This window comes from Oncorhynchus mykiss, chromosome 25 (assembly GCF_057628025.1).
Source record: "Oncorhynchus mykiss isolate SJ-2025 chromosome 25, ASM5762802v1, whole genome shotgun sequence".
NCBI lineage: Eukaryota > Metazoa > Chordata > Actinopteri > Salmoniformes > Salmonidae > Oncorhynchus > Oncorhynchus mykiss.
Genome location: NC_143046.1, coordinates 18,380,721 through 18,398,446, shown reverse-complemented (window position 1 = coordinate 18,398,446; position 17,726 = coordinate 18,380,721). Strand labels below are relative to the sequence as shown.

The 17,726-nt window shown below is 42.7% G+C and overlaps 1 protein-coding gene across 4 annotated transcripts in view; it reads right to left on the bottom strand.

Moving 5' to 3' along the window:
• The window catches only part of micu3b (mitochondrial calcium uptake 3b), a 41,919-nt gene that overhangs the window by 5,432 nt on the left and 18,761 nt on the right, over positions 1-17,726 (bottom strand). For 2 of the 4 annotated variants that reach the window (XM_036969585.2, XM_036969586.2), the window contains 6 exons: positions 16,597-16,689; positions 15,928-16,019; positions 15,130-15,301; positions 9,647-9,755; positions 8,061-8,215; positions 4,099-4,176 (listed from right to left, as the gene is read on the bottom strand). In XM_036969585.2, the coding sequence (XP_036825480.1) occupies positions 4,099-4,176; positions 8,061-8,215; positions 9,647-9,755; positions 15,130-15,301; positions 15,928-16,019; positions 16,597-16,689 (699 nt within the window). The remainder of the gene's footprint in view (positions 1-4,098; positions 4,177-8,060; positions 8,216-9,646; positions 9,756-15,129; positions 15,302-15,927; positions 16,020-16,596; positions 16,690-17,726) is intronic. The other 2 variants (XM_036969588.2, XM_036969587.2) reach the window with 1 other exon arrangement.

Below are 17,726 nucleotides of genomic sequence, written 5' to 3'. Positions count from 1 at the left end.
GACAAATAGCAGAGATTGAAAAACAATGTATGCAATTCTATGATTATATCCCAAATGGCACCCTATTCTCTATATAATGCACTACTTTTGACCGGAGCCCTATAATGTAGCGCACTATAAAGGGAATAGGATGCCATTTGGAATGCTATGTTCTATACTATGTTCTATAAAATACACTTGGAGACAAGATGTTTTTATCTTTTAGTCCAATGTAAAAACATGCAGATCAGTTTGTACGGTAAATGGACCCAGTGCCAGCCTTGTGTTGTTTCATCACGTTGTTTGAGCAGTATGGTCTGTTTCTTGTGAAACATTCATATGTGTTTAAATCGGACTGCTCATGTATGCAGAGTTAAGCTGGTGTCTGGTAGCAGGTAATCAGGCCTTAATATTACAGTAAAACTCGATGCTGAGGCTGACAAGAGTTTAGTGTGGAACTCTAACACATACCAGGAGCTGACTTAACATACAGTGCCTTGCGAAAGTATTCGGCCCCCTTGAACTTTGCGACCTTTTGCCACATTTCAGGCTTCAAACAATAAAGACATAAAACTGTATTTTTTTGTGAAGAATCAACAACAAGTGGGACACAATCATGAAGGGGAACGACATTTATTGGATATTTCAAACTTTTTTAACAAATCAAAAACTGAAAAATTGGGCGTGCAAAATTATTCAGCCCCTTTACTTTCAGTGCAGCAAACTCTCTCCAGAAGTTCAGTGAGGATCTCTGAATGATCCAATGTTGACCTAAATGACTAATGATGATAAATACAATCCACCTGTGTGTAATCAAGTCTCCGTATAAATGCACCTGCACTGTGATAGTCTCAGAGGTCCGTAAAAAAGCGCAGAGAGCATCATGAAGAACAAGGAACACACCAGGCAGGTCCGAGATACTGTTGTGAAGAAGTTTAAAGCCGGATTTGGATACAAAAAGATTTCCCAAGCTTTAAACATCCCAAGGAGCACTGTGCAAGCGATAATATTGAAATGGAAGGAGTATCAGACCACTGCAAATCTACCAAGACCTGGCCGTCCCTCTAAACTTTCCGCTCATACAAGGAGAAGACTGATCAGAGATGCAGCCAAGAGGCCCATGATCACTCTGGATGAACTGCAGAGATCTACAGCTGAGGTGGGAGACTCTGTCCATAGGACAACAATCAGTCGTATATTGCACAAATCTGGCCTTTATGGAAGAGTGGCAAGAAGAAAGCCATTTCTTAAAGATATCCATAAAAAGTGTCGTTTAAAGTTTGCCACAAGCCACCTGGGAGACACACCAAACATGTGGAAGAAGGTGCTCTGGTCAGATGAAACCAAAATTGAACTTTTTGGCAACAATGCAAGACGTTATGTTTGGCGTAAAAGCAACACAGCTCATCACCCTGAACACACCATCTCCACTGTCAAACATGGTGGTGGCAGCATCATGGTTTGGGCCTGCTTTTCTTCAGCAGGGACAGGGAAGATGGTTAAAATTGATGGGAAGATGGATGGAGCCAAATACAGGACCATTCTGGAAGAAAACCTGATGGAGTCTGCAAAAGACCTGAGGACGGAGATTTGTCTTCCAACAAGACAATGATCCAAAACATAAAGCAAAATCTACAATGGAATGGTTCAAAAATAAACATATCCAGGTGTTAGAATGGCGAAGTCAAAGTCCAGACCTGAATCCAATCGAGAATCTGTGTAAAGAACTGAAAACTGCTGTTCACAAATGCTCTCCATCCAACCTCACTGAGCTCAAGCTGTTTTGCAAGGAGGAATGAGAAAACATTTCAGTCTCTCGATGTGCAAAACTGATAGAGACATACCCCAAGCGACTTACAGCTGTAATCGCAGCAAAAGGTGGCGCTACAAAGTATTAACTTAAGGGGGCTGAATAATTTTGCACGCCCAATTTTTCAGTTTTTGATTTGTTAAAAAAGTTTGAAATATCCAATAAATGTCGTTCCACTTCATGATTGTGTCCCACTTGTTGTTGATTCTTCACAAAAAAATACAGTTTTATATCTTTATGTTTGAAGCCTGAAATGTGGCAAAAGGTCACAAAGTTCAAGGGGGCCGAATACTTTCGCAAGGCACTGTACATCATCCCAGGAGATGACTTAACATACCACATCCCAGGAGCTGACTTAACATACCACATCCCAGGAGCTGACTTAACATACCAGATCCCAGGAGCTGACTTAACATATAAAATCCCAGGAGATTACTTAACATACTACATCCCAGGAGATTATTTAACATACCACAACCCAGGAGCTGACTTAACATACCAAATTGCAGGAGCTGACTTAACATACCAGATCCCAGGAGCTGACTTAACATACTACATCCCAGGAGCTGACTTAACATACCAGATCCCAGGAGCTGACTTAACATACTACATCCCAGGAGATGACTTAACATACCAAATTGCAGGAGCTGACTTAACATAACAGATCCCAGGACCTGACTTAACAAACTACATCCCAGCAGCTGACTTAACATACCAGATCCCAGGAGCTGACTTAACATACCACATCCCAGGAGCTGACTTAACATACCAGATCCCAGGAGCTGACTTAACATACTACATCCCAGGAGATGACTTAACATACCAAATTGCAGGAGCTGACTTAACATACCAGATCCCAGGAGCTGACTTAACATACTACATCCCAGGAGATGACTTAACATACTACATCCCAGGAGCTGACTTAACATACCACATCCCAGGAGCTGACTTAACATTCCAAATCCCAGGAGCTGACAAAACATACTACATCCCAGGAGCTGACTTAACATACCAAATCCCAGGAGCTGACTCAACATACTACATCCCAGGAGATGACTTAACATACTACATCCCAGGAGCTGATTTAACATACCACATCCCAGGAGCTAACTTAACATACCACTTCACTAGTTGAAAAGAGAGATTGTTCTATCTACTTCATAAAAAATTAAGCTCCTTTGAAGAAGGACCTGGAACAAAGACCATCATAATGTGTTATGGTGGCATCTATATCTCCAAATCAAAATAGCATTAACCTTTTGCGTGTAGGGGGCAGTATTTTAATTTTTGAAACTGCCTATTTCTCAGCCCCAGAAACTAGAATATGCATATATTTTGTCATATTAGGATAGAAAACACTCTAAAGTTTCCAAAACTGTAAAAATATTGTCTGTGAGAATAACAGAACTGATATTGCAGGCGAAAGCCTGAGGAAAATCCAATCAGGAAGTGCCTCTTATTTTGAAACCTCTCTGTTCCTATGCAAGCCTATCCTCCATTTAAAGGGATATCAACCAGATTCCTTTTTCTATGGCTTCCCTAAGGTGTCAACAGTCTTTAGACATAGTTTCAGGCTTTTATTTTGAAAAATGAGCGTGAAGGATTACATTGCATAAGTGGATAGGTGTTTTTGCGCAACTGAGGAAAGCCGCCATTGTTCCTCCCGCTGTTATTGAAAAACCTACACACTCGGTTGATATATTATCTAATATATATTTTAAAAACAACATGAGGATTGATTATAAAAAACATTTGACATGTTTCTGTGGACATTATGGATATTATTTGGAATATACATCTGCATTGTCGTGACCGCTCTTTCCTGTGGATTTCCGAACATAACGCGACAAACAAATGTTGGTATTTTGGGTATAAAAATAATCTTTATGGAACAAAAGGAACATTTGTTGTGTAACTGGGAGTCTTGTGAGTGAAAACATCCGAAGATCATCAAAGGTAAACGATTAATTTGATTGCTTTTCTGATTTTCGTGACCAAGCTTCCTGATGCTAAGTGTACATGATGTTATGCTATGCTATCGATAAACTTACACAAACGCTTGGATTGCTTTCGCTGTAAAGCACAATTTCAAAATCTGAGACGACAGGTAGATTAACAAAAGGCTAAACTGTGTTTTGCAATATTGCACATGTGATTTCATGAATATGAATATTTTTTGCTAATATTATTTGACTGTTGCGCTATGCTATTCAGCGGTTGCTGACAAAAATGATCCCGCTAACGGGATGGGTAGCGCCAAGAAGTTAACTATACTTCTATTGTGGATTGAACAAAGTGTCTAGATATACCTATCTGCCTGACGAGATCTCCTTCTTCAGACAGGACTTGAAAGAGGTGAACTTCTTCTTGTCATCCACTCTAAACGCCTGAGAGAGAGAGAGATAAAGAGAGAGAGAGAGAGAGAGATAGAGAAAGAGAAATAGAGAATAATGTAAACAGAAAATGTAAAATACAATGGTCATTATCCGCCACTAGGTGGAGGCAAATCTTCACAAGACTTGGAAGCAGAAATTAGAAGTGGAATTGAGACAGTGAAATCACCTGACTGTCAAAATGTCAGATAAGCGACTCATTTGACCATTAACCATTAACCATGAGCCAATGACCATGAACAAATGATCATGAATAAATGAACAAGAACCAATGAACATGAACCAATGTAAAACAAATAATGAATATGAAAACTGTTCTCATGTATTTGCGACATTGACAAAAATGACTGTTCCCTAAACTATCAACATTAGAAAATGACTGTTCCCTAAACTATCAACATTAGATAGTGACTGTTCCCTAAACTATCAACATTAGAAAATGACTGTTCCCTAAACTATCAACATTAGAAAATGACTGTTCCCTAAACTATCAACATTAGATAGTGACTGTTCCCTAAACTATCAACATTAGATAGTGACTGTATCTAAACTATGAACATTAGGTAGTGACTGTTCCTTAAACTATCAGCATTAGATAGTGACTGTCTAAACTATCAACATTAGATAGTGACTGTCTAAACTATCAACATTAGATAGTGACTGTATCTAAACTATCAACATTAGATAGTGACTGTATCTAAACTATCATTAGATAGTGACTGTGTCTAAACTATCATTAGATAGTGACTGTGTCTAAACTATCAACATTAGATAGTGACTGTGTCTAAACTATCATTAGATAGTGACTGTGTCTAAACTATCAACATTAGATAGTGACTGTGCCTAAACTATCAGATAGTGACCGTGTCTAAACTATAGACATTAGATAGTGACTGTGTCTAAACTATCAACATTAGATAGTGACTGTGACTGAACTATCAACATTAGATAGTGACTGTGTCTAAACTATCAACATTAGGTAGTGACTGTGACTAAACTATCAACATTAGATAGTGACTGTGTCTAAACTATCAACATTAGGTAGTGACTGTGACTAAACTATCAACATTAGATAGTGACTGTGTCTAAACTATCAACATTAGATAGTGACTGTGTCTAAACTATCAACATTAGATAGTGACTGTGACTAAACTATCAACATTAGATAGTGACTGTGTCTAAACTATCAACATTAGATAGTGACTGTGTCTAAACTATCAACATTAGATAGTGACTGTGACTAAACTATCAACATTAGATAGTGACTGTGTCTAAACTATCAACATTAGGTAGTGACTGTGTCTAAACTATCAACATTAGATAGTGACTGTGACTAAACTATCAACATTAGATAGTGACTGTGTCTAAACTATCAACATTAGATAGTGACTGTGTCTAAACTATCAACATTAGATAGTGACTGTGACTAAACTATCAACATTAGATAGTGACTGTGTCTAAACTATCAACATTAGATAGTGACTGTGACTAAACTATCAACATTAGATAGTGACTGTGTCTAAACTATCAACATTAGAAAATGACTGTTCCCTAAACTATCAACATTAGAAAATGACTGTTCCCTAAACTATCAACATTAAATAGTGACTGTTCCCTAAACTATCAACATTAGAAAATGACTGTTCCCTAAACTATCAACATTAGAAAATGACTGTTCCCTAAACTATCAACATTAGAAAATGACTGTTCCCTAAACTATCAACATTAGATAGTGACTGTTCCCTAAACTATCAACATTAGATAGTGACTGTATCTAAACTATGAACATTAGGTAGTGACTGTTCCTTAAACTATCAGCATTAGATAGTGACTGTCTAAACTATCAACATTAGATAGTGACTGTCTAAACTATCAACATTAGATAGTGACTGTATCTAAACTATCAACATTAGATAGTGACTGTTCCCTAAACTATCAACATTAGATAGTGACTGTATCTAAACTATGAACATTAGGTAGTGACTGTTCCTTAAACTATCAGCATTAGATAGTGACTGTCTAAACTATCAACATTAGATAGTGACTGTATCTAAACTATCAACATTAGATAGTGACTGTATCTAAACTATCATTAGATAGTGACTGTGTCTAAACTATCATTAGATAGTGACTGTGTCTAAACTATCAACATTAGATAGTGACTGTGTCTAAACTATCAACATTAGATAGTGACTGTGTGTAAACTATCAACATTAGATAGTGACTGTGTCGAAACTATCAACATTAGATAGTGACTGTGTCTAAACTATCAACATTAGATAGTGACTGTGTGTAAACTATCAACATTAGATAGTGACTGTGTCTAAACTATCAACATTAGGTGGTGACTGTGTCTAAACTATCAACATTAGATAGTGACTGTTCCCTAAACGGTCAACATTAGATAGTGACTGTTCCCTAAACGGTCAACATTAGATAGTGACTGTTCCCTAAACGGTCAACATTAGATAGTGACTGTTCCCTAAACGGTCAACATTAGATAGTGACTGTTCCCTAAACGGTCAACATTAGATAGTGACTGTTCCCTAAACGGTCAACATTAGATAGTGACAGTGTGTAAACAACCATTAGATAGTGACAGTGTGCAAACAACCATTACAACTACAACCATAGTGACTGTGTGTAAACTATCAACATTAGATAGTGACTGTGTCTAAATTATCAACATTTGATAGTTACTCTTCCATAAACTATCAACACTAGATAGTGACTGTGTGTAAACTATCAACATTAGATAGTGACTGTGTCTAAACTATAAACATTAGATAGTGACTGTGTGTAAACAACCATTAGATAGTGACTGTTCCCTAAACGGTCAACATTAGATAGTGACTGTTCCCTAAACGGTCAACATTAGATAGTGACAGTGTGTAAACAACCATTAGATAGTGACTGTGTGTAAACTATCAACATTAGGTGGTGCCTGTGTTGAAACTATCAACCTTAGATAGTTACTGTGTCTAAACTATCAACATTAGATACTGACTGTGTTTAAACGATCAACATTAGATAGTGACTCTTTTTAAACTATCCACATTAGATAGTGACTGCTTCCCAAACAATCAACATTAGGGACCAGTCACTATCTAAACTATCAACATTAGATAGTGACTGTTCCATAAACTATCAACATTAGATAGTGACTCTTTCTAAACTATCAACATTAGATAGTGACTGTTCCATAAACTATCAACATTAGATAGTGACTCTTTCTAAACTATCAACATTAGATAGTGACTGTTCCATAAACTATCAACATTAGATAGTGACTCTTTCTAAACTATCAACATTAGATAGTGACTGTTCCATAAACTATCAACATTAGATAGTGACTCTTTCTAAACTATCAACATTAGATAGTGACTGTGTCTAAACTATCAACATATAAGACATGGTAATTCTAAACATAGCTTATCATAAACATGCATTGCTCTGTTTAGACAGATTCTGTGAACATGATCTATTCATCCCTGTTCCCATTACATATGAAGGACTATACCTCTATCAGCTATCCTGACGGCCTCCACACAACTCTACTCCACCCTTCCTCCCTGCCTCCTCCTTCCCAGCCTGCCTCCTTACCTCCCTGCCTGTCTTACCCTCCTTCCCTCCCTGCCTGTCTTACCCTCCTTACCTCCCTGCCTCCTCCTTCCCAGCCTGCCTCCTTACCTCCCTGCCTGTCTTACACTCCTTCCTTTCCTGCCTGTCTTACACTCCTTCCTTTCCTGCCTGTCTTACCCTCCTTCCTTTCTTGCCTGTCTTACCCTCCTTCCCTCCCTGCCTGTCTTACTCTCCTTCCCACCCTGCCTGTCTTACCCTCCTTCCCTCCCTCCTTGCCTGCCTGCCCCTCTCCTTACCGTGCGGCGGTGCAGCCGGTCCTTCATGACACCAATGAACTCCTTGTAACTGAGCTGTCCGTCACGGTCCTCGTCGAAGATGTGGAACACAGTGTTGACCAGGTGTTCAGTCAGCTTCAGCCCCGTCGTCACATAGACTGCACGGGCCAACTCATCTGAGAGGGACGAGGGGAACAGAATCAGCACACCACTATTTGTGCCACTAAGTTGGACTACCATTGTAGTCTCCGTCCCAGATGGCACCCTTTTCCCTATACCAGGGTCAATGAGGTCAAAAGTAGTGCACTATATAGGGAATATGGTGCCATTTGGGACGCAGTCATAGTGTATAGATGGTGTGTTAACAGTGGAAGAGTGGAACAGTTGAAGAGTGGAACAGTGTAAACAGTGGATGAGTGGAACAGTTGAAGAGTGGAACAGTGTAAACAGTGGACGAGTGGAACAGTGGAACAGTTGAAGAGTGGAACAATGGAACAGTGTAAAAACAGTGTGGTTATTCCTCGTCCATGTATTTCAGTAGTCAAACAAATCAAATAAAGAGTGAAACTAACCTTGGTCAATGGAACGTTTGGAACTAACCTTGGCCAATGGAACGTTTGGAACAAACCTTGGACAATGGAATGATTGCAACAAACCTTGGACAATGGAACGTTTGGAACAAACCTTGGCCAATGGAACGTTTGGAACAAACCTTGGACAATGGAATGATTGGAACAAACCTTGGACAATGGAACGTTTGGAACAAACCTTGGCCAATGGAACGTTTGGAACAAACCTTGGCCAATGGAACGTTTGGAACAAACCTTGGCCAATGGAACGTTTGGAACAAACCTTGGACAATGGAATGATTGGAACAAACCTTGGACAATGGAACGTTTGGAACAAACCTTGGCCAATGGAACGTTTGGAACAAACCTTGGACAATGGAATGATTGGAACAAACCTTGGCCAATGGAACGTTTGGAACAAACCTTGGCCAATGGAATGATTGGAACAAACCTTGGCCAATGGAATGATTGGAACAAACCTTGGACAATTGAATGATTGGAACAAACCTTGGACAATGGAATGATTGGAACAAACCTTGGACAATGGAATGATTGGAACTAACCTTGGTCAATGGAACGATTGGAACAACCTTGGCCAATGGAATGATTGGAACAAACCTTGGCCAATGGAATGATTGGAACTAACCTTGGCCAGTGGAACAATTTGAACAAACCTTGGTCAATGGAACGTTTGGAACAAACCTTGGCCAATGGAATGATTGGAACAAACCTTGGCCAATGGAATGATTGGAACTAACCTTGGCCAATGGAACAATTTGAACAAACCTTGGTCAATGGAACGTTTGGAACAAACCTTGGCCAATGGAATGATTGGAACAAACCTTGGCCAATGGAATGATTGTAATTAACCTTGGCCAATGGAACAATTTGAACTAACCTTGGTCAATGGAACGTTTGGAACAAACCTTGGCCAATGGAATGATTGGAATTAACCTTGGCCAATGGAATGATTGGAACTAACCTTGGCCAATGGAACGTTTGGAACAAACCTTGGCCAATGGAATGATTGGAACAAACCTTGGCCAATGGAACGGTTGGCAAAGTTGTACATTTGCATGGCTATAGCGAAATCCTCCAAGTTGTTCATGAATTGGAAGAAGGATCTGAACTCATCAAAGGTGATTCCCTACAAGATTAAAAAAGTCAAATTCAAATCAAAGTCAAATCCAAGTCAGTCAAATCAATTTAAATCTATTCATTTTAGAAAGCAGACTAAACAGTAATTTATCTCAACTCAAATCAATAAAAACTGAAAAAGATTCTCTATTATATTAAAGTATAAAAGTAAAAAGAGGAGTCAAATCTGAGGCTCAAACGGCGTGAGAGAGACAGGAATGAATTACACATAAAGCAAACGACTGGATGTCCCAACCCAAAAGGCCAGCCAGACAATGCAACAGCACTTCACATGACACATAATCTACTCCACTTAAACCAGAGGGAAGCCTTTAGTGTCCGCGGGACCTTGAAGACATCACACAGATAACAGACACAAAGGCAGGAAAATGACCAAACAGACAGAGTATACATCGCTGGGTTGTTCCCCCCTGGTATGGATACTATGAGTTGATTGTAGCTTTTGGGGAAAAGGTCAGAGTGTTTGTAGAGTTTTCTAAAGCAGATTAACCTAACACTTACATAAACAAAAACAAAAGGGGGCTGAATCCCAAACATCTCAGGGTTGGCAGATGAGTCAAACACAGGCCCTATTGATGTCCACTCAACCATCCCACTGCTACTAGAAACTCCTATAGCTCGCTCCCTCCGGCGCCCTTCCGACACAACCATCCCAATGCTACTAGAAACTCCTATAGCTCGCTCCCTCCCTCAGTGGCCCCTCCAACACAACCAACACACTGAGCCTAACAAATGATGTAACGAGCCATTTGTGACGCTTTGCTATTTTAACAAAGCAAGCTCCATAAACTATCTCTTAGCACAACGACGAGACCCACTTGATTATCAATGGCGATCTAGCAACAAGCTACTCGGCCCGCTGAGAAGCTGCTCACCTCCTTATGTGCGGGTCAGTGTGTCGAATGAAAAACAAACTAAAAACCTAAAATGTGAAAGTTTCACTCAGCAACTAATTCACGGTTGTCTTCACCGCAAGTGAAAAACAACAGAGAAGTTTTCAGACAAGTATTTGGTTAGATAGTATGTCCACATTAATAATTTCAGTAATACCACAGAACAGAAATTACACAATAAGAAATTCCATTCCATCTTGGTGTATCACTATCTATGTTATGGCAAGCTGGTTACCTGAAACCACTCTACACATTATTGCCACTCAGTTTATTGCTAAATAAGTAACATTTAATTTTCTTTTATGTCAAAACTGAAAATAGAAAATAAGATTTAATTGATTGAAAAACATGAGAATGACCAGTTGATTACTGGTTGACTAAATCAATCTCACACTTCCAAACTAAGTAAAGCACACTTGCATGTGTCTGGAACAAAAGGCTATGAGGCTATTTAGGCTGAGTTGCCTTGGGGGCCAGGGGGTGTTGGTGAGTCAAGGGCAAAGGGCTGAGCGGGTGTGTAGGGGGGATCATCTGGTGGGGGTTAAGGGGGAGGGGGGTGTGTGGGGGGGTCGTCTGGAAGGTTAAGGGGGGCAGAGGGGGGGTTTCTGGGAGGTAACAGTAAAGGGGTGGAGGAGGGGGATGGAGGAAGTTTTAGGTGAGGGGGATGGAGGTAGATTGAGGTGATATGGAGGAAGTTTTAGGTGAGGGGGATGGAGGTAGATTGAGGTGATATGGAGGAAGTTTTAGGTGAGGGGGATGGAGGTAGATTGAGGTGATATGGAGGTAGTTTGAGGTGAGGGGGATGGAGGTAGATTGAGGTGATATGGAGGTAGATTGAGGTGAGGGGGATGGAGGTAGATTGAGGTGATATGGAGGTAGTTTTAGGTGAGGGGGATGGAGGTAGATTGAGGTGATATGGAGGTAGTTTTAGGTGAGGGGGATGGAGGTAGATTGAGGTGATATGGAGGTCGTTTGAGGTGAGGGGGATGGAGGTAGATTGAGGTGATATGGAGGTAGTTTTAGGTGAGGGGGATGGAGGTAGATTGAGGTGATATGGAGGTAGTTTTAGGTGAGGGGGATGGAGGTAGATTGAGGTGATATGGAGGTCGTTTGAGGTGAGGGGGATGGAGGTAGATTGAGGTGATATGGAGGTAGCTTGAGGTGAGGTGAGGGGAGTTGGAGGTAGTTTGAGGTGAGCGGAGATGGAGGTAGTTTGAGGTGAGGGGGGATGGAGGTAGTTTTAGGTGAGGGGAGACGGAGGTAGTTTGAGATGAGATGTAGGTAGTTTTAGGTGAGGGGGGATGGAGGTAGTTCAAGGTGAGGGGGGATAGATAGAGGTAGTTTTAGGTGAGGGGGGATGGAGGTAGTGTGAGGTGAGGAGGATGGAGGTAGTTTGAGGTGAGGGGGGATGGAGGTAGTTTAAGGTGAGGGGGGATAGAGGTAGTTTTAGGTGAGGGGAGACGGGGGTAGTTTGAGGTCAGGGGAGATGGAGGTAGTTTGAGATGAGATGTAGGTCGTTTTAGGTGAGGGGGATGGAGGTAGTGTGAGGTGAGCGGGGATGGAGGTAGTTTTAGGTGAGGGGGGATAGATGTAGTTTGAGGTGAGATGGAGGTAGATTGAGGTGAGCGGGGATGGAGGTAGTTTGAGGTGAGGGGGGATGGAGGTAGTTTAAGGTGAGGGGGGATAGAGGTAGTTTTAGGTGAGGGGAGACGGGGGTAGTTTGAGGTCAGGGGAGATGGAGGTAGTTTGAGATGAGATGTAGGTCGTTTTAGGTGAGGGGGATGGAGGTAGTGTGAGGTGAGCGGGGATGGAGGTAGTTTTAGGTGAGGGGGGATAGATGTAGTTTGAGGTGAGATGGAGGTAGATTGAGGTGAGCAGGGATGGAGGTAGTTTTAGGTGAGGGGGGATAGATGTAGTTTGAGGTGAGATGGAGGTAGATTGAGGTGAGATGGAGGTAGATGGAGGTAAATGGCGGTAGTTTGAGGTGAGCGGGGATGGAGTTAGTTTTAGGTGAGGGGGATGGAGGTAGTGTGAGGTGAGCGGGGATGGAGTTAGTTTTAGGTGAGGGGGGATAGATGTAGTTTGAGGTGAGATGGAAGTAGATGGAGGTAAATGGCGGTAGTTTGAGGTGAGCGGGATGGAGGTAGTTTTAGGTGAGGGGGATAGATGTAGTTTGAGGTGAGATGGAGGTAGATTGAGGTGAGGGGGATGGAGGTAGTTTGAGGTGAGATGGAGGTAGATGGAGGTAGTTTGAGGTGAGGGGGGATGTAGGTAGTTTAAGGTGAGGGGAGATGGAGGTAAATGGCGGTAGTTTGAGGTGAGGGGAGATGAAGGGAGTTTTAGGTGAGATGGAGGTAGTTTGAGGTGAGGTGAGATGGAGGTAGTTTGAGGTGAGGGGAGATGGAGGTAGTTTAAGGTGAGGGGAGATGGAGGTAGTTTGAGGTGAGGGGAGATGGAGGTAGTTTGATGTGATATGGAGGTAGTTTAAGGTGAGGGGGATAGAGGTAGTTTGAGGTGAGGGGAGATGGAGGTAGTTTGAGGTGAGATGGAGGTAGTTTGAGGTGAGGGGAGATGGAGGTAGTTTGAGGTGAGGGGAGATGGAGGTAGTTTGAGGTGAGGGGAGATGGAGGTAGTTTGATGTGATATGGAGGTAGTTTAAGGTGAGGGGGATAGAGGTAGTTTGAGGTGAGGGGAGATGGAGGTAGTTTGAGGTGAGATGGAGGTAGTTTGAGGTGAGGGGAGATGGAGGTAGTTTGAGGTGAGATGGAGGTAGTTTGAGGTGAGGGGGGGTGGATGTAGTTTGAGGTGAGATGGAGGTAGTTTGAGGTGAGGGGAGATAGAGGTAGTTTGAGGTGAGGGGAGATGGAGGTAGTTTGAGGTGAGATGGATGTAGTTTGAGGTGAGGGGAGATTAAGGTAGTTTTAGGTGAGGGGGGGTGGATGTAGTTTGAGGTGAGATGGAGGTAGTTTGAGGTGAGGGGAGATGGAGGTAGTTTGAGGTGAGGGGGGATGGAGGTAGTTTGATGTGATATGGAGGTAGTTTAAGGTGAGGGGGATAGAGGTAGTTTGAGGTGAGGGGGGGTGGATGTAGTTTGAGGTGAGATGGAGGTAGTTTGAGGTGAGGGGAGATAGAGGTAGTTTGAGGTGAGGGGAGATGGAGGTAGTTTGAGGTGAGAGGGATGTAGTTTGAGGTGAGGGGAGATTAAGGTAGTTTTAGGTGAGGGGGGGTGGATGTAGTTTGAGGTGAGATGGAGGTAGTTTGAGGTGAGGGGAGATAGAGGTAGTTTGAGGTGAGGGGAGATGGAGGTAGTTTGAGGTGGGAGATAGAGGTAGATGGAGTAGTTTGAGGTGAGGGGAGATTAAGGTAGTTTTAGGTGAGGGGGATGGATGTAGTTTGAGGTGAGATGGAGGTAGTTTGAGGTGAGGGGAGATTAAGGTAGTTTTAGGTGAGGGGGATGGATGTAGTTTGAGGTGAGATGGAGGTAGTTTGAGGTGAGGGGAGATGGAGGTAGTTTGAGGTGAGGGGAGATGGAGGTAGATGGAGTAGTTTGAGCTGAGGGGAGATTAAGGTAGTTTTAGGTGAGGGGGATGGATGTAGTTTGAGGTGAGATGGAGGTAGCTGGAGGTAGTTTGAGGTGAGGGGAAATGGAGGTAGTTTGAGGTGAGGGGGGATAGAGGTAGTTTGAGGTGAAGAGGGATGGAGGTAGTTTGAGGTGAAGAGGGATGGAGGTAATTTGAGTTGAGGGGAGATGGAGGTGGTTTGAGGTGAGGGGATATTGAGGTAGTTTGAGGGGATATGGAGGTAGATGGAGGTTGTTTAAGGTGAGGGGGAATGGAGGTAGTTTGAGGTGAGGGGGGATGGAGGTAGTTTGATGTGATATGGAGGTAGTTTAAGGTGAGGGGGATAGAGGTAGTTTGAGGTGAGGGGAGATAGAGGTAGTTTGAGGTAAGGGGAAATGGAGGTAGTTTGAGGTGAGATGGAGGTAGTTTGAGGTGAGAGGAGATGGAGGTAGTTTGAGGTGAGAGGAGATGGAGGTAGTTTGAGGTGGGAAATAGAGGTAGATGGAGTAGTTTGAGGTGAGGGGGGATCGAGGTAGTTTGAGGTGAAGGGGGTGTGGAGGTCATTTGAGGTGAGGGGAGATGGAGTTAATTTGAGGTGAGGGGGGATGGAGGTAGTTTGAGGTGAAGGGGGATGGAGGTAGTTTGAGGTGAGGGGGGATGGAGGTAGTTTGAGGTGAAGGGGGATGGAGGTAGTTTGAGGTGAGGGGGGATGGAGGTAGTTTGAGGTGAGGGGGGATGGAGGTAGTTTGAGGTGAAGGGGGATGGAGGTCATTTGAGGTGAGGGGAGATGGAGTTAATTTGAGGTGAGGGGGGATGGAGGATGGAGGTAGTTTGAGGTGAGGGGGAGCCTTAGGGTGTTTGAGTGTGTTAGCATAAGGCAAAGACTACATTGCAAGCGCTCCACAATCACCTTCTCATCTGTAATGCTCTTGCGCACATTGTCCAGGTAACCTGCAATGTCGTCTACGTTGGTGAAACGCAACAGGATGTGGGCAAAGTCCTCCTCACTGATGATAGGCAGGCCTTTGGAATAGGACAGGAACTCAATCTCAAGCACCTCTGTCTGCAAGTTGTCCATGAATCTGGGGAGGGATGGAGAGGGAGACAGAGAGGGGTGGAGAGGGAAACAGAGAAGGGTGGAGAGGGAGACAGAGAAGGGTGGAGAGGGAGAAAGAGAGGGAGACAGGGAGGAGAGGGAGGCAGAGAGGAGTGAAGAGGGAGATGGAGAGGGAGACAGCGAGGTGATGAGGGAGACAGAGTTGGAGAGGGAGACAGTGGGGAGTGAAGAGGGAGACGGAGAGCAGTGGGAGACAGCGAGGTGAAGAGGGAGACAGAGAGATGGAGAGGGAGACAGCGAGGTGAAGAGAGAGACAGAGAGATGGAGAGGGAGACAGAGAAGTGAAGAGAGAGATAGAGGCACTGGTAATAGGTAATGCCACCACCAACTCACATACAGTACAGAGAGAGGGGACACTGGACTGGGTACCTGACTATAGCTACCACAATGAGTTAGGATGAGTATGATTAATTCAAATGTGCAAATATTTCTATAATTAGTAGAAATTACAATTGTGTATTGTACATTATATACAGCGCATTCGGAAAGTATTGAGACCCTTACTCAGTACTTTGTTGTACATTATATATATATATCTGACACTGCAAATGCAAGATGTAAGTTGGAGTTTTTGTACATTTCCCTACTTGCCTGTAAAAATCATCAAAGCCCAACTCTGCCTTTCCCTTTTTCCCGAAGAAATGAACCAGCAGGGTCGTGTCGGTCATATTTTCATCTATATTCTGGGAGGGAAAACACATTTGTGATTCAGTCTGACTTCCATTCCTCATAAAGAAAAGGACCACTTATGGCCGACCACGAGGACCATTTATCTACAAGGACCCAACCATGCAAAATACATTTGACTCACACAAACACACACATGCTTGTACGTAGAAACATGCAGCCAAGTGCCACATAGAGAGCTCTTGAACAACACAAATGCCGACAAATGCTTTTATGCTCCCTTCATTGTCTAATATCAATGTGTAAATGTAGCACACTTCAGTCATTTTACAATTGACTATGTTAATGGTTCATATGTGGCTAGGAAACACAGGGAGACCAACGTTGAACTTCCAGCATTTTCCCTCCTCCTGACAGTTACACATGGTACTGAGCCATATCAGAGTCATCAACCAAACTAGGGCCAACAACATAGTTTATCATCAACAACAAAATAAATCAATATATTGAGCATGATCCATATCATGTGACATTTAAGACACAACATTACACAGACCCAATCAAGAGAACCCGTAAACATCTACAGGTTAAATAGGAAAGGGACACATCTGAAAACAAGACTTGTGTAGCTACCTCCAGGTCAGAAAAGAGAGCTTGGCTTGCCCCCTTTCTCAGAGCATCCCACATGCCCCGGGGCTCTAACTGCTGGGCCTCTTTTCTAAGGACCTGTGATGGTGGTAGAGTAGTGGAGGCAGAGCTGTTAGATGACGACAGAGCACATCTGGCAGATATTAACAGCATTAGCATCAGGCATTAGCATTAAACACACACACAAAAACAGGCAAACAGACTGATGGACAGACAGAAGTAGAGATGGACAGACGGACGGACAGACGGACGGACAGACAGAACTAGAAACAGACAGATGAATAGACAAACAGACCGACCGACAGACAGGCAGACAGAGTATCTTTCAAATAGCCAACTGATTTGAACTGATTGACACTACTGAACTCCTCCTAGCAGTGACAACAGTAAAATAACTCTCTGACATCCAACCACCCAGCCAGGCAGTCTTAGACAGGACATGAGTGCTGAGAAGTCCTCACTGTCGGTATAGTAACCACAGTCTGTGAAAGACCGAAACACCCCATCCATAAAGCTGTGAGCTCTGCTCTGCACTGGAGCATGCAGCCTTCTGGCGAGGAATTCAGCCAAGACAGCTGCATATGTCCGAGACACACAGGGCGTGAAGGGTGAATTCATGACAGGTTTACAGTGTAACTGAATCCATTCAATCTGAATACATCATCGTTTGAACATAGCTGCGAGCTGAATGCAGGTTACGGTGTACTTTTCATCCACACTTGTGAAATGGGATCAGATTGTGATTAAATAAACATTTTGGAATGATATCTCTCTTTGTTCATTGTAGTTGATAGTGGCCCACCCTACCATGTCCCAGAGGGGGAGGCAGGTTACACCCTATCAATGAGAAAATGTTGCCACTCTTGTATAATCATGGGCAATTGAAACCATCCAATACATTTCAAGAATACAATGATTCTTTCAAATGCAACATCCCAAAGTGTTTGTGGAAGCCAGTGTCTTTTTCATCCAAGTGAATGTTATGTCTGGACTAGTGTGACATCAAACAAACAAGGCTGCTTCTCACCAGTGTGACCAACTCTCACTCAGTAAGGTCATGCAACAGTGAATTCCTTTACTCCTGCAGTCCTATTGATATAATAATGGAGAGTCTA